The 25723-nt window shown below is 34.6% G+C and overlaps 1 protein-coding gene across 1 annotated transcript; it reads left to right on the forward strand.

Annotated features, from left to right (window-relative positions):
* Positions 1-25065, forward strand: LOC131847011 (5'-3' exoribonuclease 1-like). The gene is made up of 32 exons (XM_059196448.1): positions 1-296; positions 429-655; positions 1333-1385; positions 1643-1803; positions 2258-2422; positions 4364-4646; positions 5176-5336; positions 5691-5792; positions 6600-6645; positions 7060-7141; positions 8329-8521; positions 8890-9063; positions 9531-9642; positions 9824-10002; positions 10193-10362; positions 10981-11127; positions 11475-11542; positions 12006-12217; positions 12532-12664; positions 13900-14027; positions 14678-14859; positions 15858-16056; positions 16577-16860; positions 17845-17997; positions 18616-18685; positions 19013-19084; positions 19600-19670; positions 20627-20729; positions 21705-21950; positions 22451-22566; positions 23649-23745; positions 24018-25065. The coding sequence occupies exons 1-32, from the start codon at positions 222-224 to the stop codon at positions 24102-24104; spliced, it is 4551 nt and encodes a 1516-aa protein (XP_059052431.1). The 5' UTR covers positions 1-221; the 3' UTR covers positions 24105-25065.
* Positions 25066-25723: the final 658 nt, after the last annotated feature.

The raw sequence follows: 25723 nt of genomic DNA on the forward strand, positions 1-25723 counted from the left end.
TTCAATGATGTTTTTCATTAATATCACAAGATATTTTCATTTTCATTTTTGATTATACCGCACATTTTCGGAACTATGACAGCAGACTGAACTATGATAATAATAGTAATCAAATAATGCAAAAGTTTTAGTTAGCCATCGAGGTTATATGAGATTTGAGGTCAACAAACATATGTAGTGATCCAATATACTACTTATAATTTTCAAATTATCAATACATAATGGGTGTTCCGAAGTTCTTTAGATATACCAGTGAGAGGTACCCCTGTCTTAATGAATTGGTGAAGCAATATCAGGTAAATAATAGAAATGCATTGGTATATTTCAAATTGTTAAATGCCTTCAATTTTCACGTTTTTAAGTATCCGCATGCAGATAAAATGAAATGTTAGGGAAAGTTGTCTAAATATCCATTTTTTTTTAAACAGATACCTGATTTTGACAATATGTATCTGGACATGAATGGAATTATTCACAACTGCTCCCATCCTGATGACTCCAATCCACACTTTCGTATCACTGAAGAGAAGATATTTAAGGACATATTTCATTACCTTGGAACTCTGTTCCAAATCATCAAGCCAAAGAAACTGTTCTTTATGGCTATTGATGGAGTGGCTCCCAGAGCAAAAATGAACCAACAGAGAGGTAGAAGGTATGTTATACAATCTTTAATATATATATATAAACTTTTTATTTAGGTTCATTCCGTTTTCCCAATCTCCATCTGATGGATTCAGTATATCGAAGAAGGAGAGTTCTTTATATTTTAAGTTCAATAATATATTTTAATCAATAAAGTATATAATAAATGGATTTTAGTATAACTTATGAATAGAACTAGGTATAACTACCTCATAAACTGCCAACAAGGATGTGTATTACTTTGTTTTTTTTTTTATTGTCGCAATCAATTCTTGACCTGAAAGTAGATTTTTTAATATGTGAACAATATAATATAACACCATGTCCACCTCTTGGGTAGGATCGTCTCGTTAACATTACTCTGAAATATTACAGTATAATATGTTTAAATTTTATAATACAAAAACAATGATAATATAAAGAATAATGTAATGTAAGAGGGATGGCAGAAGATGGACGAGGTTTACCTGAGCTGCCCACACAACTAGAAACATAATTAAACCAAAAATATTATAATTATATGTTATAAATATGTACTATGTGGAAGAATAAAGCTATAATAATAAGAATAAGTTATTTAATGTAAATTAAAAGTGTACATTTTTTGTTTTATCATACAACTGTGTGTTATTCACAGATTGTATTTAGAAAAGTGATTATACTGAAGTACTTAATTTCATCCTACAGATTTAGGTCTGCTCGTGAGGCAGAAAAATTAGAAGAGGAAGCCATTGCTAAAGGTATGTCATGTTTGTCTGCTATTTAGTGTTTTGTTTAAGTGGAATACTATTACAAACTTGTATGAATTGATCATACTCACACATATGAACTATTCATACATATCCATAAGATGGGATTGTGTATTTGATATTTAACTATTCAAAGTTACATAGATTTTTTTTAACTTTATATGGTATATCTTCTTTTGGTTGAACTATTCACTCATTCATTATCCATTGAATGTGAAATGTGTATTAATGTTCATTCATATTTTAAGGTGAGGTCTTGCCAAAGGAAAAACGGTTTGATAGCAACTGCATTACACCAGGAACAGTATTTATGGCCCGTTTACATGAGCAACTGAAATACTTTGTTAAACTTAAGATGTCTACAGATCCCCTCTGGTCTAAAGTAAAAGTTATTCTCTCTGGACATGAGGTGAGTATTTGTTTATAAAATGTTTTTAACCTATAGTTTATCTTTATGTAAATTATAATATACTACCTGGCCCACATCATTCTTGCCCGTAAAAGTACACCATAAGGTTCAACTGTATTTCACAAATCATTCAGGCACCCAATAAAAAATACACAGAAAATTTCATTCAAAATGGTGCAGCCATTTAACAGAAGTTAGGTGACTAACACACAGACAGCAAAATTGTGTATTATATTGAGATATTTATATAGACGTCTGGTAGTAGCCATATGGGAGGTCCATATGGCTACTTCCAGAAGATTTTGTGGAACAAAATAGTATTTTATTCAAAAAAAAAATAGCACATGGAATATACATTTTTCATATTTATATGTATCATAGTATATATACATGTCAAAAGTAATCATCAAAATCTACAAAATTCTGTTAGAGTTAAATAAGGTACATATTTCAGACACCAGGAGAGGGTGAACATAAAATCATGGACTACATACGGTGGGCGCGCTCGCAACCTGATTACGACCCTAACACTCGGCATTGTCTATATGGACTGGACGCCGATCTCATCATGTTGGGCATGTGTACCCATGAGCCACACTTTGCTCTGTTGAGAGAAGAGGTAAGTCTATATTAAGGTTTGAGCTAATAAACCTAGACGTCTAGATTCCTTTCTAACTACCATAGTAGGCAACTAAATTCGTAACATTTTGGTATTTTCTATACATGAAGCTTCATATTCAAACACTTCAGTGTTCATTTGTTTAAATATGTGCATCTATGGAACTACCAATTAAATTTAGAAAGCCTTTGCATTAGATAGCTCAATTATGCAAGAAATTTATCAGTTATAAGACTATAAGAAATACTAAGCTAAAAAGGCACAAGCGCATCCAAGACTAGGGGATAGGGGAATATATATACATAGGGGAATGAGGTCTAATTTTAAATTAAGCCAGGAATAGGAGGTCGAAACCATGGAGAAAACCAGTTTTAATATAAGGAATGAAGTACAATTGTGTTTCAATCATGTAATTCTAGTGTATACATCGTAAGGAATCAGTTCACTGATTACAAGTGTACTCATAACTAACTGAGACTGTTATATTTATTGAAAATCATTCAATAAATATAACAGTCTAACAAAAATGTTTTTGCTTTGTTTTATATCACTGAAATCATGTGTTACATTTACTATTCTGTTGTCAAATTTGAATTGCTGAAAATATTGGTCCACGCCTTGTGCTTACGTATCAAGAAATCCTCCAAACATTAATTTTTATTTAGAAATCTTACAATTTAAGATCTTGAGTGTTACTGCTTCCCAGCTGCTTTGATTGTTGTGTTTAATATATTAGCACAAAACAAAGATTTTGATATTCATGAGCAGTCTCTTTATAATAAAATTAAAAATAATTACTAAATATATGTATCAGTCGGCTAGAGTCCATAGTATATTTGTTGTTCATTTACTCTAGATAATTACAAAATTTAAGGTGAGCAACATCAAATTAAAAGGTCAAATGTCGAATTTATGTTTTTATAACATTACTATACATTTGTATAGTATTGTTTACATATTTGTCAGCAATTAACAATAGATGCTGTAGTATAAAGTAATTGGGTTTGTTTTATACTACTATCCTGGCAAACAAGCACACTGCTCATCTTCTGTCTGATGGTAAACAGTTACCGTAGCCTATGGACGCCTGAAATATCGGGTGTCACGTACGCATTACCGACCCTTAAGAAACCTTAATATACCCTTCTTGAACGACCTCGGCAGGTAGTTCATTTTACAATTTAACGGTGTACAGTGTACGCGGGCGGAAGCTCCTCTGAAACCGCACTGTCCGAGATCACGTAGGTTCTAGTGTGTGGGGATGAATTCCCTGCCGATAGCGAGCGGTGCGATGGTAAAAGGTAGCCGCAGGCATGTTGTCGAAGAATTCTTTACTTATATATTACAAGATCTAATCAAATTTTACTCTTTTCCTTTAACTAACTACCTGTGTACGTGTATTATACATATACACCTTCCTATGGAATCACTCTATTTAATAACAACTGTTTAAATCTGTTGCGCAATTTAAAAGATGTAAGCAAACAGACAGCGGAAACATCTTCATTTTATATTATGAAAAGATTAAAACACGATGAACTTGGACTGATCTTATAAAAACGGCCACACAGCAGTCTATTGTACAAAGTTCTCGTACAGGCAAAAACCGAACCAGATGGAGATAAGTCTGCCGACCCTTAGTTTGTGTTCGTGGTTACGCTATGCTTTTTTTTCTTTGCTCGAGCTTTGAAGTGGATGGGCAGGGTATGGCCGTTGGGGCTTGCAATATAGCTCGTACTGGTTGGGGCGAACCACTCCAGCGTCGTCGTGGAAAAAAACAAATTACAAAGACATCTCATTTTATATTATCGCCAAGGAGGACAATAAAAACGGCCACACAAGAGATGCCATGATGAAAGCCACGATCACAAGATCACATTGTCAAGAGTGTACAACTAAAGAAGAAAGATGAAAATAATATCATATTGTCATTCATTTTAGGTTAAATTTGGGAAGACCACACAGCGAGCTACTTCGCCTGAAGAAACGAACTTCTACCTTCTCCATCTGTCACTACTTAGGGAATATCTAGAACAAGAGTTCATATCAATTAAGAACAACCTGCCTTTCGAGTATGATATAGAGAAAATAGTTGATGACTGGGTACTTATGGGATTTTTAGTGGGCAATGACTTTATACCACATTTGCCTCACATGCATATTAGTAATGATGCTCTGCCACTCTTATATAAGACATATATGACTGTATTGCCGACTTTAGATGGTAAGTATTACCAATATCAATATCTATTTATAACACCTGCTGGTCCCGCGATTTCATCCGCGTGGAATGTGCCCTTTCCTATACATATTAAAGTAGCCTAACTTACTCTTTAAAACATGAGCTATCTGCAAATGAAAGTCTCGTTATAATGGGTCCAGACGTTTCAGAGATTAGCAAGAACAAACAGAGAGACAAATAATATTACATTAAGCGTTATGGCGTAGTGGTTTACTACCACAGCGTATACCTGGTATATTAGGTCATGAGTTCAAGTCTTGCTGGCACCAAAATACTTTGTGTGTCAATTTATTTATACATATATAGCTACCCGCCCTGGCTTTTCACGGATGTACTATACCTTTAAACCTTCCTCTTGAATCACTCTATCTATTGCTAACTTCATTAAAATCGGCTGCATAGTTTAAAAGGTTTAATCGAATAGCCGGCGGAAGTGATTTAATTTTTATATTATGTAAAGATAATAATAGGTTAATTCAAAATTATTAATATTACTTATTCTATATTTCAGGCTACATCAATGAAGCGGGTGATCTAAACTTGAAAAGATTCGAGATATTCATGCAAGAGTTAGCCAAAATCGACAAGGAGAAATTTCAGGATGTATATACAGATATCAAATATTTTGAGGGTAAAACCGGCAGGAGGCCCAATGCTATGGAGCGACGGGAGGTAGGAATTTTAATAATTCTTGTAGAAATCTCTGTGGTGTATTATATACCTACCATCTTAGCATGACACTAAAAACGATGGGAATCACTAAACTAAGATGTCAGCTTGTTTGGCAGTTAGATAATAAATATTTTTTTTAAATATTCTTTTCTTTTTAAGTACTTCGAAGTACTCGGTGTATTTTGTTACTATATATACTATAGACCTAATAAATCATAATAATTAATATTATTTTTAACCGTATTGAAAACAATGTCATATGCCCGGAAGAGTTAACTTTTGGCGTCGCTCGCAATTTATTTTGCCAACTCCAAATTAGAAGATGTGATTCAATGTATTTTTTTTTTGTTTCAGTATAAACCTAATAATGACGAAACATTCAATGTGAATATTGAAGATATAAAATCAAAGCCTGATGATGAATTACAAGCACTTATCAATGCTACGGAGGATATGGTAAGTGGTTTATAGCCCAAAGGTCGTCGGTTTAAATCTGACTAACTGAAATTTTTGTCTAATTTAAAATTTTTGACTTAAGTTTTTAAAAAGAGAAATTAATTTCATTGCATTAATGTAGAGTATATATAGATAACCTTGACTGAAAATATTGGTTAATAATATATTGTTTCAACTGTTTTAATAATAGAAAAGTAATAAAAAAAAACTATAGTATCGCGGCACGAGGTCGCGAGCTCAGTCTAAAATAGAAATATGTATACAGTTAAACATGTTTTTAGATTTCGTTGATCTAAAAACATGTCTATACAACTGTTTGCATATTTTTTCTCTATATTATTCAGAAATCAAATCGCTTCAGACTATCTCAACGCAGGATTTATTTTTACTTCAGTGTTTTTGAACATGATTTCTATTTGGTGAGGTTACTAAATAAGATTTTGTTGAACTTGATAAATTTATCTAAATAAATAAATAACTCTGGACAATTAACACAGCGCCATCTAGGCCGATCGTAAGCAGAGCTTATGTTATGGGTACTAGACAACTAGTAGTAAATACTTACATACTTTTTTTTTGTAAATATATAAATAATATAAGTACATAGAAACCATCCAGACCGATACAATCAATCATACTCATTAATACAAATGTTTGCACGGTGCGAGAAATCGAACCCGCGACCATCTAAAGTAAAGCTGAGTGCTAAACCACAGAGGCCGTCTAATTATTTTTAATTGTCGTAATTGAATTTAATTATGTACTCAATAATATAAATTGTTTATAACGCATATTATTTCTTCACAGTTCATGGACGATGGAGACGATGAGGAATATGAGGAGACAAGTGACGGTATGATTGAATATTATTCATTACTTATACATAATTGGCTGACCCTACAAACGTTGTTTTGCTATATTAACTAAAATCGCTATAAAAATAGGGGTTGATGACAAAAGGGTGAAAATTTGAGTTTGCATGTATTTTTAATGCCACATTATAAAAAAAAGAAATTTGTTCAAATAATATAAAGAAATGTTAGGGGTGCAACAACCCTTATCACTTAGTGATGTTAAAAATAGATAGTACCCGATTCTCAGACCTACAGATTATATAATTCATCATCATATATAATTTTATAAAAATCGGTCAAGCCATTTCGGAGAAGTATTTACCACGCAAGAATTTTATATATAAGATAATGGATTCGTTTTCAACAAAATAACACAGTAGTAAATTTACTCACCAAATTGTAAATATTTACAGAGGAAGCGAATATGGAAATTGAATTCAGATTACACAAAAGGGATTATTATATGAACAAATTGGATTACTCCAAAGTTACTGAGTAAGTTGACTGTTGTCCCTACTAATATTATAAATGCGAAAGTAACTCTGTCTGTCTAGCTTTCACGCAAAAACTACGAAACCGATTCAAATGAAATTTAGTGTACAGATAGTCTAGATCGTGAGAAAGGACATAGGCTACTTTTTAAGACGAAAAAAGGGTTGTAAGGGGTTGAAAGGGGAGATGCAAAGTTATATGGAAATATCTTCATTTTTAAAGGTAGAAAGCTTGAAATTTATTTTTTAGATTTCTGACTAAATGTAAATAAATATTCTATTCAGAAATTTGTATACATTTCACACTTAAGGGGTAAAATCAAATAGGGGATGAAATGGAAATTCCTCATTCGTCGTCTATTCCGTGCGGACGAAGTCGTGAGCTCAGCTAGTAAGACATAATCTTGAAAACTTGCCGTCACGAGGTTTATCCCGGATAGCCAGAGGCATTGTGCATTGCATTAGGTGAACCGAATATTTGCCAGAAATTCACTACATAACTATTAGCTATATTTGAATGTTGTACATGTATAATTTGATGTATTTTAATTACACGTGGCATGACGAACCTACCTTTGTCTCACGTATTGATTATATTTATCAAAGTTTCTTTTATCGCAGTATAGTCTAGATAGAATATAAAATAACGCAAAAATCTATAGCTATACTTGAATTCACGATATTTTGGATATAAGTATTGGCTACTATATGATGATGATCTTGACTATTACTACAGATAACATTATAATACAGATTACAAATAATAGATGCCTTAGTTATGTATTTTTGTAACCTGTTGTATGTTCTAACGTAATATATACAGTACTAAACTTTATCAACAATATATACAAGGTCATTCCCTATTTGTAATTCTAGTGTTAAGTATAATGCAAAAAAAAAATACAGCTATTATAATATACTTCCATTGATAATAATAATCGAATAATCGTAGTACAGGCCTAATCACATAACTCTATCTATTCCCAAACTTATCTGAGATTAATGGCTAAAAGTCGATTAATAGAAATACTTAAACGCATTTTTTTAATACATGCAAGCAAGCCGATGGCCTACCTGATGGTAAGTGGTAACCGTGGCTTATATACTTGAATCCACAGATATTATCTCAAATTAAGAACCTATACATATTTGATGTTGGTTCAAGACATAATCAAAATGTGTTTATTTCAGAGAGGTTTTAGCAGACCAAGCCGAGGGCTATGTTAGGGCCATTCAGTGGAATTTGTTTTACTATTACAAGGGTTGTCCATCTTGGTGCTGGTACTATCCACACCATTACGCGCCCTACATATCGGATATTAAAGGTTTTAAAGACTCGAAGATTGAATTTGAATTAGGAGAACCATTCAAACCATTTGAGCAGGTAATTTTTTTATTTATCTGGAATAAGAAACTGATGACAGAAAAATTATGTCATTCTATTTTAAGGGCAACTGTTTCGTCGCTTTATGCAAACGATACAATTTTGAACTGACTATAGACACAATTTTTTTTATTTGTTGACGTGCATGATCCATACATACATAGGAAACAGTCAAATTCAGTCTTATATTTTTTTTTTGTAACTGGTATAACAAACTGGCCCATCTGATCGTAAATGGGAACTGTCATCTATGTATATGAACGGCACTACAGACATCACGTCATCATATCACGGTCGTGATACCCTTCATATTGTCACTCCCAAGCACCATATACGTAATTCCATGCCTACATATACTGTAATTTCAGTTGCTGGCAGTGTTGCCATCGGCCAGCAAGCACTTGTTGCCGACGCCATTCCACGATCTGATGACGGACGAGGACTCTCCCATCGTGCACTACTATCCGATTAATTTCGAGACCGATCTTAACGGGAAGCGGAATGATTGGGAGGCCGTTGTACTTATACCGTTCATTGACGAGGTTTGTTACTTATTTTGTTACTTATATCCATGTATGCTTATAAATTTTGTCATTTATATTATTAGACCTCATTATTTGTTCTTTAGACAAGTTATAAAAAAAAAAGATTAATGAAAATGTAAATATTAAAAATATTTTATTTATTTTCGTAATACCGCATTTAAAGGCGTGATTTACAACAAAAAAATGGATAATTTGCCGATTGGTAATTTACCTATAATAATATATAATAAAGCTATTCATAATCATAGGTAAAATGCCAAAAAACAAATTGATTTGTCAAAATTTTTACACACACAGTGTTGTATCTCTGTCTATATTATTATTATTATCTATAAGAGAAAAATAATCGATTTTATATGTTTGTTTGTGATATACTTGAAGTACTAGAGCAATTTATAAAAAAATAAATAAAACTGTTGTAATATTGAAATCAAAACTAACTTTTCAATGTTTGATTACTTTAGACCAACTTACTGTCGGCCATGGGCCCCTGCTACCAACGATTGACCGACGAAGAGCTGAAACGGAACACGCATGGACCTATGCTCGTGTACAACTGGACATCGGAAAGTCTAGGTAAAGATCATTCACAACATAGGACTATATCCTAATAATAAACTAAACTAAAAATATTTGCAAACCTCGACTTGTTCGAAATTTCTAGATTGATTTTCCAAAACTTACTGCATTTTATTTTTGTAACAATGTTAATTATGTTCAAAATGATAACAAAACTATTATTTCTTTTATTATTTAGGCATAGCAGAAGCGCCTGAATATTTTCCGCCTGTGACGCCTAATCACGCGACCGAGAAACTCGTTTGGCGGCAAGAGCTCGTGGTACCCGAAGACCAGCTCCGGCATGGAATGCTGCCCAACGCTAAGAGGGATATGGTTTACCCAGGCTTCCCCACCATGAGGCACCTCAAGTATAAGGTATTTATGATTCTGACTTGCCGTTCACACACAACTTGACGTTAAAACACAAGCAGACTTTGTAATCGTCAAATTTCCTAACTAGTACTGTAGCTCTACTGTTTGGAACCAAATGGCCCTGTAGAATAGTTTAGAGTTGTTATTATTGACTATTTAAAAGAGATTTCTTATGTAATAAAATATTTTTCAGACGTCTCTTAAAAAATGCAAAGTCAAAGTGTTTGATCAACCGTCTCGCAACGAAAACATGATTATTGAGTTAACTCCAGACGAGCCTCTTGAAAAATCATTGGAAAAAGTGGCCGATGATTACTTAGGCAAAGTAATATGGGTTGGATGGCCACATCTTACGCGGGCAAAGTAAGTATTTTATCATATTTCTTTAATATATCTCGTTAAATTCAATATTGTAAAAAAAACATTCACAGAGGTATATTTTGTCCACTAACGTCTGGTTCACCAAGTCGCAAAGCAATACTACAGCTTCTACATAGTATAGTAATATATTAGTGTTATTAGTTATGATATGGTCGAGCCCTAGGCGGCGACGTGGTGGGACGGGTCATCGAGGTCCCTAAAATATAGTTGAGGGCAGTGATGGCTGGTTCACCTGTTATACTTGTGAACGGCTGCTGATTGTAGAGACCGGTATGCTCACATAACTAAATCTGATTTATTTTGTTAGTCAATTAACTATTTATATACTTATGTGAACTTCGTTATTTGGTAGTTTGTATTTATACAAAATTCTTAGAAATGTAAGTCACTAATTTTATTTAAAACTATATGAAATATACGCACACTATTGGGCGCGATAGAGTGATCACAAAAATAGTAAAATGCAATCAATCATGATTGAGTGAGCTGTCTTTCCCGCGCTAAATTTCACGCGCTCGCAAGATCATGTCATGTAAAGGCAGCTAATATATATATAAAATAATTAAATAATAGATAATAAACGATTTATTATTTTTACAGAGTAATAGCGGTATCTGATGAGTCCAAACGGTTGCATTATGTAGACAAACAAAACAACAACGTGGGCGCACCGAATTATACTACGGAGCGCAACCAGGGCAACCTTCGCTCTCAGTGGCTCTCAGAGCAGTCTACCATTGTCGAACAGTAAGTTTGTTTTATAAATGACAACCAATCCCGACAAACCGAACACATGGTCCATAGTGGTGGGTAAGTCAAATCCACACATGTGGCCCAGAAAAACAGTGATCGGGTAAAGTCTGTTTTCAAACCATCCAGGTACCCTCTTGATCTTAATTTAAGTTTAATTGTATACAATATTGGTTTGCTGCTATTTTATTGTGTAGGCGTGATCATAGTTGGGTAAAGTTTTCTTATGGGGTTCTCCTCAAAAGAAGAAAAAAAGGACTTACAATGAATGTTATAGGATTATTATTATGTTGGTTCATTAATTTGTATGAATAATCTATAATTCACAATTTTATTATTTTTAGTAATATGAATCGTCTGGGTATTGAATTGGGAGATGTGAAAATCATTCTACATGCGGTAAATCTCAAGGGTAAGTCTTAATTTATTAACTAAGTTCTATTGTTTTTATTTTCCTTTTTAAATTGTTGATGATGTATATTGACATCACAGGTTTTCTAGCTATTTAGCATTAGTTATTCCTTACAATGGTCGCGAGTTTTTTCACCTACAATACAAACATTTGTATTTGGTGGGTATGATTGTATTATTTAATGTTTATAAATTGTTATTGTTATATGTTAAATGTTTACTGTATATGCATACATTTATATATAAAAAAAACATATTTCTATTAGTTGTTCTGCATCCCTAAGATAAGCTCTGCTGAGTTTGAGTCTGTATGAATTTTGCCCGTATTTTTTTTTCTCACTAGTCTTCAAGTAAATAGTGTTATATTTCTACTGACGTAAAGAATATTGAAGGAACGGCGAGAGTACACTTAGAAACATATATAATGATTGATAACATGTATATAACGCAAGAGTGTATTTCAGGTTTCAAATACCTGATTCAAGACAACAGCCGGATGGTGTTAGAGCCGATGTGGTGTTCAGTAGCGTGCGGGTACGCACTACAGACTGGTGTGAGGTTGCCGGCTGAGTTGCAAGCCGCGCCCGTCCGGTACCGCACCCCGCAGGAGGCGTACCCGGCCGGCGACCACGTGTTCCTGCTCACCCCGGGACAGTACTACGGCTGCCTGGCCACGGTCGGTCTACACATGTTCTCTGTACACTATATAGATCGTGTTACATGTATACAATATGTTCTTATATGTATCTAGGTGACTAGGAAACACTGTTGTGCATAGTTTTAATTGTCTAAGTATTATACTTGTAACATTAGTTATCTACGAATGAAAGCCCCAGTCGTTTGTTGAAAATCGGATTAGTCAGCTATTTATGATTATCAAGAACGAATGAACATACCAAAAATTGCAAATTAATTTTTAAACGTTTAGATAACGCTTTATAAATTGTGTTGGGGAATTTTTATTATTTTGGATATATTATTGTTACGAAGGTGGTGGACTCCGAGTCGATCCGTAACGGGCGCATCAAGGTGCAGGTGGTGGAGCGCGCGGAGCCGGTGCCGCAGCTGCCGCCCGCCGCCGCCGCGCCCTACAAGACCACGCACCACGCCGCCGCCGCCTGCGGTGACTATCACCCTCCCTACCACCCGCGCGGGCCCTATACTCAAGTAGGACTGGTCACACGCGGCCCCCGGTCCCTATACTCAAGTAGGACTGGTCACACGCGGCCCCCGGTCCCTATACTCAAGTAGGACTGGTCACACGCGGCCCCCGGTCCCTATACTCAAGTAGGATTGGTCACACGCGGCCCCCGGTCCCTATACTCAAGTAGGATTGGTCACACGCGGCCCCCGGTCCCTATACTCAAGTAGGACTGGTCACACGCGGCCCCCGGTCCCTATACTCAAGTAGGTCTGGTCACACGCGGCCCCCGGTCCCTATACTCAAGTAGGATTGGTCACACGCGGCCCCCGGTCCCTATACTCAAGTAGGATTGGTCACACGCGGCCCCCGGTCCCTATACTCAAGTAGGATTGGTCACACGCGGCCCCCGGTCCCTATACTCAAGTAGGGCTGGTCACACGCGGCCCCCGGTCCCTATACTCAAGTAGGACTGGTCACACGCGGCCCCCGGTCCCTATACTCAAGTAGGACTGGTCACACGCGGCCCCCGGTCCCTATACTCAAGTAGGACTGGTCACACGCGGCCCCCGGTCCCTATACTCAAGTAGGACTGGTCACACGCGGCCCCCGGTCCCTATACTCAAGTAGGACTGGTCACACGCGGCCCCCGGTCCCTATACTCAAGTAGGACTGTCGCATGCGGCCTCCGCACCTATAGTAAAGTGCGACTGCTCGTATGCGACCCACGGCCACTACAGTGAAGTAGAATATGCGGCAACTATACTAGAGTAGAACTGGTCGCATGCCGCTACTATATTAGAATAGAAAAGGTCGCGTGGAGCCCCCGACTCCTATAGTGAAGTAAAACTACTCGCATGCGGCAACTATACTAGAGTAGAACTGGTCGCATGCCGTTACTATATTAGAATAGTAAAGGTCGCGTGGAGCCCCCGACTCCTATAGTGAAGTACAAATGCTCGCATGCAGCCACCGGCCACTGTAGTGAAGTAGAACTAGTCCTATGCGAGCTGTATAATGAAGTAGAACTGCGACTAGTTCTACTTCATTATACAACCCCTATAGTGAGATAGTAGCTTGGAATAGTATCGATGACGCCGTTGTTCTCTGGATTAGCGACGCAGGATTAGTATCACTGGTATCACAAGATGACGTGATAAATATATAGCTGAATTTGTCATTCTAATTATACTTAAATATGTTTGTTCGTATCGCAGGGCTATCGACACAAATGTTGTCAAGAATCACGGGCACCATACTCGTGGTGAATGGCGAGCGAAATGACCTGCCAACGGAAACTATGAACAAGATCAATATTGGACTCAATCTCAAGTTTAACAAGAAGGTAACAATCAATATTTGAATAATTAAAAAAAATATTAATGAAATATTTGAAGATTTAAACAATGTACACTACTTGTAATTTTACAATACCTACAGGTATTGTAAAATTACTAAAATTGCAAAAAGTTCGCACAAAATCTATATTCCTCTAAAAGGTGGGAGAGGTTCTAGATGACATGATTTTTACATGAATTTTCTGACTTCTCCAATATCCCTTTATTTATAGAATGTCACACTTTACTACCTTCCCCCTCTTCCACGTTCATTCATTCATAATTCAAGTCGGTGGAGCTCTTGCCACTTTCCAGGATCTTCCATAATGCTATTTGAATATTATTGCAACACAATTCCAATTTTGTCTTGTTATTTACTTGATGTTTGTTGTCTTTCAAGCACACATAATTTTATTGATCAATCTACTCATACAAGTTTATTAATTACAGATTTAATGTTGCATTTAACAAGGTTCTTCTTTAGCTTCTTAATATGCTTGAAGTAACTGTGCCTTGGTTTTTCCGTCCCCCTCTTTCCTTCTATTTTACCCACAATGATAATAATTTTAGTAAATTCATTGTGCCTTATCAAGTCCTAAGTGTAGCGTAATTTATGGACCTTGTTTTCCAATCCAGTTATATAAAAAATGCTTTCTAGAACCAAGAGGTGGCCGGCTACACGCGCCGTTGTAACGTGGCGAAGGCGTGGCTGTACTCGGATAAATGCATCGAACTGGTCAAGTCGTACGCGCAGAACTTCCCCGATCTGTTCAACCGGCTCGCAATATCTCAAAACCGCGACGTGTTCTTTGAAGGAGATCTCTGGCCAGGCGAAATTGGGTATAATTACTTTTTTATAAAAACTTTCTGCCATTAGCACTGTTTCTTTATACAGGCAGCAAGCAGTCAAGGAGCGTGATATAGTATTTGTTTGTATATTCTCTTAGAGACAGCATTTCACTAAAAAACACCATATCATAAAGTGTCTAACCATAGACCATAATCACAGGTCATATATTCCTAGATATTCTCTTGATTATGATAGACAATAAAACATCAATATAGACAATGATAATAATTATTATACGAATTCATTGTGCCTTATGACGTGGTCTGGTGTCCTGAGTAGTATGCTCACTAAATGTCCAGATATATGGCGGCGTGGTTTTCCAATCAGTTTTAAAAAATGGTCGAGCCAGTGATGGCTGGCTCATCCGTCATACTCGTGAACGGGTGCTGCTTGTAGGGACTGGTCTGCTCTAATCACTATGACTGATTTCCTCTTATTAATTGTTTAACCAGTTGGTTATGTATTCAATATCGTTTATTCTTTGAGTATTTCTGAATTAGTGCTAATCGGTGGTTTGATTCACTTTTTTAAACTTAAATTGTAAGTAAGAATAAATTATTTAAAAGAGCAACACACAAGATATAATATTTGCTTGTTATTCTCTGTGATGAGACAGCATTCACGAAAAAGCACCACATTAAAAAAAAACTATATGACTATTCAAAAGTGCATATATTCAATGTAAGTTTATTTGAATAAATGATTTTCTATTCTTTTCTATTCTTTTTTATACGACACATTTTTTCACGTCCGATTTAGCGCATTAAAGTCCGCGCATCTGTTTGTTTATTTTTTTATATTATAGGTTTTATTTTCAAAAAACACTTAAGATTTATTAATTATCAATAACTGTATAAATACGCTTGCATCGTAATTACATGTCCGCCATTTTGCATTGATAGTTAATTATTTAAAAATGGCGCTAAAGCACGCACGTTTGATGAACGTGTTAAGGCAGTTATTGATATAGTAACGTCTGCGGGTACAGCAAGAATAAAGGGCAAGAAGTGTCGGCGTGGTTGAAGCAGCAGCCGCACGCAGCGGCGCCGCGCCGCACGTGCGGCTCAGAGGTGCTGGAGCCCGCTGAGCTGCGAGCGCTGCACGACGCGCTGCAAGCGCAGCTGCAGCGGCTCAACGACGCCGACAAGCGCGTCACGCTGCACGTCAAGTGGTCGCTCCTCTACAAGGTACGTGACCATCCAGCCGCTGAATTGACGGTGGCTTTGGCGGACCGCTAATATTTAGTAGTTAAAAGAAATTGCGTAACAAAGGATATTTTGAAAAAAGTATATAATGTGTAATGTACTTATTTGATGAAATCTTTTAAAGATATATATAAAGAAGTAGTGAAACTAAAAAATAATAAATTACTAAGAAGTATTAGAGTAGATGGCAGTATATTTATTACATTCACTCCAAATGATATTGCTCAATGAAGTTTCTGATTAAGCTATTACCATATTTTTGTAATAAAATAGATTTTATTTGCAACTAATATTGCACATATACATAAAATAAAAGTAATATTTAACATCGATTTAAGTACTTCTGAGTCTTCATTTTTATTTACTGTAATTTCAAGTAACAAATAACCATATAGCGTGTTATCATAAAATACAAATAAAATGAAATCGGTCCTAACAAATACCTAATACGGATCGACACGTGTGTACCACTGGTTTACGAGTAGTGCGACTGGCCCTGCAGCCGGAGCTGCACGAGGGCAACATCCCGCCGGACCCGTCGGCGGACTTCCGCGTGCTGGACCGCGTGGTGTGCGCGGGGGGTGCGGGGGGCGCGGGCGGTGCGGGGGGCGCGGGTCCGGGGCGCGGCGCGCGCGGCACGGTGGTGGGCGCGCACCCGCCCGCCGACCACAACACCGTGCGGCTGTCCGACCGCCTCAACGACGTGCCCACCTACCTCATCATGTTCGACGAACCGTTCGCCGGCGGCATGACCGAGGAGCTCTTCGACGAGCCCAGGTTTTATAGGTGCGTATTCATACTATCCTACACATACGTTTAAAAGCAGCTAAAAAGTCCTACATGAAAAAATTGCTTTTTTTTGATTTGATTTGATTTTATATTACACAAACACACGACACCGTCCTCGCGCGCGAAGACGATGACCTCAAAAGTAGGGTTGGCAAATCTAAATTTATAAAACAAGGATTTGAAATAACCAGTTTAAATCTAAACATCTTACTAATATTAAAAACGCGAAAGTTTGTGAGTATGGAATATAGATGAACGTTTATTACTTTTTCACGCAAAAACTACTGAACGGATTTTGATGCTTATACATCAGAATAACACATAAGCTATAATTTAAAAAGATATGTAAATTGGGCAAAATATAATAATAAATGTCAAGTGAGTGGGATGCAGACGAGTTGCGCGGAACTGCTATAGGCATCGATGATCTAGCGGTTTAGCACACAACTTTAATTCCGATGATCGCGAGTTAGATCCTCGCACTGTACACAACTTATATTTATGAGTACAAATGTGTATATTGGTCTGGGTGTTTTCTAGATATATATATAATGTATATATTAACAAAGCAATGTATCCAAGTATATCTATCATTTGTCTAGTACCTATAGCACAAGCTCTGCTTAGCTTTGAACTAGATGACGCTATGTGACTTGTCCAAGTATAAAATTATTATTACTGGTGTTGTTATTTTTCTAATAATAATAATAATCTCAGGACAAATCACACAGCGCCATCTAGACCCAAGTTAATCTAGTTAAAGCTAGATGGGTACTAGATAACTCATAAAATACATAGATAATTTTTTTTTTCGTAAATACAATCATATTATACATAGAAAATACCGAGACTGATAGAAACAATCAAGAATATAAATGTTTGTGTCGTACGAAGAATCAAACCCGCGACCATCGGAAGTAAGACGGCGTGCGAAACCACTAGACAACCGAGGCCGTCTATTTTTATTATATAACTTTACAGAATGCGACCAACCAACTTGTTGAATATATCGTATGGTCGTAAACTGCGCGTCCCAAATGGCGCCAATGCGAAATACGAAGAGTTCAACTTCAATCGGACGCCGACCTTGCTGCGGAAGGAAGATGGACATCACTCCGCCTTTGCGAGCTATAGGTAACTTTTTATTTTTAATAACGTTACATAACCTTAGTCGTTTACTACCCCTATTTACAACGAAGGGTCGAGAGTTAGAATCTGGTTGGCACCATGTACATTGCATTTCAAATTATACTAATACACTCCAGTAATGGAAATACTGGTATCAAACCAAATTAATCCAAGAAACTGAAATACGTTCACTACATATTGTGAACATAAATTAAAATGACGATTGTGGCTAAATAACATTTATTATTACTATTAACATGTCTCTAACATATATTTCAACAATTATACTCATAATAATAACCCTGGACAATTCACAAAAAAACCATCTAGTCCCAAGCAAAGTAGAGCTTATATTATGGGCCCTAAGCGACTGAAACAAACAAAATACTTTTTAAGGTGCATAAATAATATACATAGAAAACACCCAGACCAATACAAACAATTATTAGCATCATACGAGGAATCGAACCTGCGACTGCCAGAGGTTATCCGGTCTCCTAAACCGCTAGTCGATATATTCTGTCAAAAGTTTTGAGTTGTACAGTGTTTTTGACTTGTTTCTTGATTAATATTTATTTAATGACTATACAAATGTCTGATATGTAATAATATTTTGTAATGCAGTCCGCCTGGCGATATCGCTCGTAATAGCACCCCGTCTGCAACAGCAAAAGTGGAAAATAGCCAATCGCAAGTAAGAATCACTACTTTTTATGTGTTATATTATCTTTCGCTTTCTTGCAATTTGTGGAAATGATTTTGTCAAACGTACCCTCTTTTATGTAATTAAACTACACCACCTGTAGAGGATGATAAGATTCTGCATTTAAGATACAGATCCGAGGGCACCTCTAGAAGTTCGGATGTCAGCTCAAAAAACCTTCGCGAAATTTTGGTGCATTTTAATGATTACTAGTTTAATCTGTTTAACAACGTGAACCATACATGTATTGATATTTAACTATAGTATTAGCAGCTCAAATTTATATATTTAGTTTAATTTATAAAACGTTATATGCAGGACGCTACGCATCTATTGAGAAGCTTGTTAAAAATCAGCGACAGTGGATCTGAAGTGAAGATAGATAAAAAGGTATTTATGCAATAAATATATTTATAGCTAGCGTAGGTACATTCAAAGAAAACGTTAAGTAAATTTACTTTTTTAAAACGATATTAAATTAATCAATAATGTTGGAATACCTCGTACGTACTATGAAAAGTCAGATATATTTCGAATACTGAATTCGAAATATTAAGACTTATTTTTATTGCTGTGCTGCACGAAAATTGACAAATAAGACAATATAATAAGAAAAGTATTGTAATTAAAATTAATCACAAAAGGTCTTTAGGACAATCAAACCTATTATGTTGTACCACGCCAAGTTATTTCAATATATCTATATACTATGTTTTCGTTTTTTGCGACAAATGTTTGGACTTATTCGGAAGTCTTCTTCAGTACATACATTATTTAACAAGTATTTTGTAAATAATTAAAAAATATTAATGTAATATGAACAAGTATTAAAAACAATATAATATCAATACAGACAGTTTTACTTTACATATTCGCATATATAAATGGCCCTATTTCTGTCACAGCCACAAAATATACCTGAGGATAACTGGCGGCAGAAAAATGAGAACAACATGCAAGTTCCCCCGCCACAGAGGTATGTTTTTACATGTATTATTTTTTTTAAACTCGTGGTAATCACTCTGTATAGTAAGTACCAAAGTCCTCATCAAGCACCCACACCCGCATTCATTATACGTCCTGTTAATTAAAAGTACTCACTATCCTACAAGTCCCTTAAACAAATTGTATGTGAATTATTAAATAAAATATTTAGGAAATTTATTCTAACTAGTGGGCATCCAGCATGCAGCAATTTGATTAAAGTAAATTTAAACTATAACTTTGAACATTATTAAGAGTCTATTGTCAAAGACTTGCTTTTCGTATTAACATATAGATTGCTTTGATAACATTTAAATCTTAACAGTGTCAAACGTTAACTGGTAATATTAATAGCAACATGCCCGCCTACTATTTAATATAAAAAACAGTAGGCGGGCCTACTGTACAAAATTATGTAAAGTTAAAATAAATAAATACCTAAACTAATTATTTATTGCATTGCTCTTAAATATGTAATTAATATAAATGTCATTTCAAGCGAACCAATTCATCCGTTTTGGAAACTATTTGCTGGGTAAGGGATTGTTTTATAATTATATATATTTAGAATTTTATCGTTTTCAACGTAATTTTGAATATGATAATACATAGTTATTGTACTGTTTCTTCATTGAAAGTAGTATTTAATTTAAATTGCTGTACTTCTAATACTATAATTTAATATTTCATTTGAAAGGATTTTGATGAAATTTATAGCAACATAGCTTTATAGCAGAATAACACATAAGCTATATATTATAAATATATTATGCTAATTGGGCGATATAATGATAAATGTCAAATAAGTGTGATGCAGACGAAGTTGCGCGGGTCAGCTAGTTTAATAATAAACTTTGTGATTATTAATTTTATTAGTAAATTGCATTATAATCGTAGTTTAATATTTAATCAGACATATTTGTAATTTTTGTGCTGTATACTTACTAGGGGACCGCAACAACAAAACTGGCGTAAAGAGAACAACGCAGCGCAGAATAGCAAGACGCCACAGCAGCACTATGGCAATGAATGGACCAATAGTAATTTCAAGGTAAACAATAATATTATATTTTTTATGTAACTGAAATGTCAAACAGACAGTTTCTGTAGTCTAACGGTTTAGCAAACCGCTTTACTTCCGATGGTCGCGAGTGTTTTCTAGCACGGTGCAAACATTTCTATTCATGAGTATGATTGTTTGTATCGATCTGAGGGTGATGTATATAGTGTATGCATTTTCAAAAAAATATATCTAAGAATTTATATAGTACCCATAAGACTAGCTGTCCTTACCCTAGGAGGTCACATAGGGTTGTATACTATAATTTATTCATACTATTTTTAATGGAATACTTCAAAATAGATATGTTACATGTATTTTATACGTTTTCAGATAATACATTATGTCAGATTATTCGGTCGTTCGGTAGTGAGATTTTTTTACAAATGATTCAACATACACAGGTATTGTGTTGTGTGTAATCGAATACAGCCATTAATTACACCTTGTCTCATTTGTGTGCCTCACGTTTGTATCATTATAGTATTTTACATTTATAAAATCAAATGGACCCATATTTTTTACCATTTTTTTATTATCGATAACGAATAAAACTTGAGAATATTCAATGAATATGGTATATATTTAAAAATAAAAGCGCACACAAAATCATTTCCATGTACCATGTTTTTTACACATACTGTGCCGACCCCAAATAATGGCATAAAGGCAAGGCACTGATGATAATACTATATTTTTAAAATTACTACCAATATTAAACAGAGCTTGAGGATATTAGACAAAAATGGACTATATTTTAAACGCATACAGTAATTGTTATTATAGAAGCATACTTAGGTATATAATAATATTTTTTTCTGTGATATCAATACCATTTATTTGATTTAATATGTGATATGAAAAATATTGCTTCCAGAATACCATTATTTCAGTTGATAATATTAAAGTACATATAATATTTTTTTTATAAATATGATTATGGCTAAATGATAATTAAAATTTCAGAACCAAATGCCCGTGCCGCCGTACCCGACATTTGGCCAACCATTCCACGGCCCCGGTCCCAATCAGATTCCGTTCCCCCAGTTCCTGAACCCTCACCAGCGGCACGGCTTCCATGGCACCCAGGACAACCAGCGTAACCAGAACCAGTTCAACAAGACCCATCAGAACCCACAAGGATTCCCTAAACATCTGCCTAGTGTTAGCAACGCGCATGCGTCATTGGTACCCAATTGGGCAGTTGGCCAGGTGTGTTTCATATCCTAATTCTTTTTAAATGGATGATAGGTTGGCATGAGGTCAGGTGAGTTAGCCTACCATAGCAAATTCGCCAGAATTTTATAACATTGGTTTTCAGGTCGAGCCTACTCTGGTGGGAAACCAGTGAAGGATGATGAGATGAGCATGAGGTCAAATCAGTTTGCCTATAGTGGCAAAATAACCACTAATTTTTCACGTTAGGGCTAGTATCTTAAAAGCAAGTGTGAGTATTTCTTACCTCCTTTATAAGCCGAACAGACATTAATTCGATTGAAAATATTTAGTTGTGTAAAAACATAACGGACATAGGCTATCTACTGTCTCAAAAAACCTCATGAAGCAGCTAATAACATATACATAGTATGTGTGTACATGTACTTTAATATTCAATATCTTTTAACTGTCAATGATGATTGAATAGCTGTATATTTTCCTCTAACAATAAACAAATAAATGTAACATATTAAATATGAGTTTGTTTTTTTCAGAATTCAACAGCGACAGGAAATCAACAGAAACCGAATAATAGTGCTAATACAGTGCACCATAATAGTGAGAGATTAAGCAATCCATTTGTACCGCTTCAAGTTCAAACGAGTCAGAGGTAAGTTTTTATTTCTTTGTCTTTTTTTACACACTAGCGGCCGCCCACGACTTCATCTGCATATGTATATATAAAAGGTAAACAAAGAGGTCTTATACTCGACCATAGACGGTCTAGTGACGACCACAAGCATTACAAATCAAAAATATCGTTTTCACTATTTGATTAATGCATTGAATATTTCGTTTTACTAATTTAATTATCAATTCAATTATTATAATTTGTATTAAATTCATAATTATTTCGTATATACATAGACATAGACATTTGTATATATTTAATTATCATATATTCAATTTATAAAAATGTGCTCGGTCTATTAGAACCATGTAAATTTTTATAAATTATATTCTGATACGTAAAGTGTCAAGAATTTAATATATTTTACACTAATTGCCTTTGTAATATTATATTAGTTACGGTGACCTATCAATTATCGTAAAATGGACATCATATGCATCTGCATGTTTAAATCGCACACTTAGCAACTGACATTTTGATTCTTATCGTCATAACTTTGAAACTACAGTTTCAGACAATTTCGAATTTCTCAATGAGAACAGTAGTCATTCCTTGTCTTTTTGTCTCATGGTTTCTTAATCCTTCACACTTTCTAAAGATCTGTGCACTTTTAAGGATAAGCATGTTTATGTTGTTATTTATGTATTTAAAGTGTATATTTATTTACATATTTATGTTCATTTCGTGTGAACGTTTTCGCGTTTCGTTCATTCCATCTACTTATCTTATCTTTACTATCCAAAGGTAGTCCGGAAGAGATTGCTTAGCGATAAGACCGCCTTTCGTATCAATTTATGTTAACTTACTATTTTCTGTATGTGGTTGGATAAGAATATAATAAATGAAATATATAAATAAACTGTATATTCAAATAACTTTGTGGTTGTTGCACTATCCTTGTGCCAGATTTGCTTATCTTTTATCTGAAGAAAAAGCCGTCTAATTCGCAGATAACAGCCAATTTATATTTATTTTTTTAAATGGAAAACAAAAATTTCCTTTTGAGTAAATAATATTTTATTATAGTGAAGTGACATTAATAGGTATACATTATTTTCTAGGAGAATACAAAACAGCGGCTCGTCGTCGTCAAATAGGAAAGAGGAGTCGCAGGCGCCGAAATCTGTATTGCCAAGACCACAGCCGGCCAATCGAACGGTAACTATCAATACTAAACAACTGATAGAAATATTTAAATACATTTTTTCTGGTAAATATAATACTTAACTAATATGAATAAATTATATATAAAAAATATGCATAAAGTATATGCATATACAGTGTGAGGAATCTAGACGAATTCAAATATACGAAGCGAAAAGTGAGCATGTCAACTATTGAGTTCATCACAAAGTCAACAGTTGACAAAGGCACTAACTACACCATTTGTGCTAACAGTTAATATTGTATTTTGTTTAATTTTACTACAGACTCAGCAGCAGCACCAGAATACGTCGCGGCCTATAAAAAAGAAAAAGCCAAGAATAGCGGCTAACCTGCCCTTCCAAACGGACTAGACTAGTTTTCATATCATACACAAAATGTGTTGCCAATAAAAGACAAACATTGGATTTCCAGCGAGTGAGTATAAAATATAATGCATAAAAAAAGAGGAAACAACTTAGTTAAGAAGTGAAAAAATTGTAAAACATGTACATATGTTTATGGAATGTTTGAGATCTGTATTTGACTATAATTGTGATTAAAATCAAATGTACACAATAAGGTTAATATTAAACAGTACAGTTCCTCATACTTATTAATGGTATATTTCCTCTATTATTTATTTTCGAAGTCTAATAAATATAAACTTTTATCAACTAATTTGAGATCAATGAAGATTAATTTATAAGAAATTACTGCAATCTCCTGAATTAGAGGTTCAGTCCATACTGGTCAACTACATACATCCTTTTATTATAGTTATTAAACAAGTAATAAGAACGTTTTTAACTATAACACTATATTGCTTGTAGCTGGCCAGTGAAAAAGTTTCCTAAGAAGTTTATAAAAAAAAATATATTGAATTGGAAATTTCTGTTTTATTTCTTAAAATCATAATAATTTATTTGCCTATTTTTATTATTCTGTATACCTCTAATTCAGAGAATTGTATACACTCTTACTTTCCTAAGATATTGTACATAGTGGATATATGTGAAACTTTTGTGATAGTATATGAATGTTAAGTGTGTATACGTACATAATAATGTGTCTTTAGTGAATGCAAAAAGTTTATTTATTATTATTTTATTTTTATAATGCTAAATTACAATTATGAGTTGTCATAATAACGAAATTAAATACATGTATATGTAATGTATGCCTCGTTTCTTATAGACAGTAAAGAGCCAGAAAAGGTTAGAAGTTACTTTACAATAAGTGAAGTAATAATATCCGAAATGTCGTTAAGAAATATTCTTCTCAATCGGTTGTATATTTTTATTTTTTTGCAATTTTATTGGAATGTATGACGTACATAACTTACTTGAAGTTTTCCTGTTCTGTGATATAAAAAAAAATATTTTTAGTCATAGTTATAACGTTACCGGGCTTTAAATAAACGGTAGTCGGATCGTACTTAAATGATTTAAAATAAGTTTAAAATAAATTTTAACTTTTTGTATTTACTATACTATCTGGAAAAATCTTGATCAAAAAGCGGCGTAGTGAAGAAAGTCGCACACGTAACGCTTGCGTGCAAAATAGGTAAGTTCGTAATAGACTGTAATCATATGTTACTCGATGTTTTGCCTGAAACTGGACTATATATATATATAATCGTTTTTTGATCTCGATTGGGTGTACTCCCTTCTTTGTAGAGTATTAATATAATTAAGAAATATAACCTATTAAGTGTTTTGTTTTGACCCAACTGCTTTATAAAAAAGTATGTAAGTATTTTCGCACGTAAGTGTACGGACCTAAATCTCAGAGGTGAGCAGTAAGCAGGTGCTGTTTCTCAAGATGTTTGCCGTTAACAGTATCTACGGTACAAAATATTTTTTTATAAAAACTAGACTTGGAAATGTTATCTGTGAAGTACAAAAACAAATTTCAATAAATTATATACAGAAACATTAAAACCCTTTGTGTGTTAGAGGGTCTATTTTGATTAGTTGATATTGAATTCTAT

This window comes from Achroia grisella, unplaced genomic scaffold, assembly GCF_030625045.1.
Source record: "Achroia grisella isolate CSIRO2021 unplaced genomic scaffold, CSIRO_AGI_Agris_v1 utg515, whole genome shotgun sequence".
NCBI lineage: Eukaryota > Metazoa > Arthropoda > Insecta > Lepidoptera > Pyralidae > Achroia > Achroia grisella.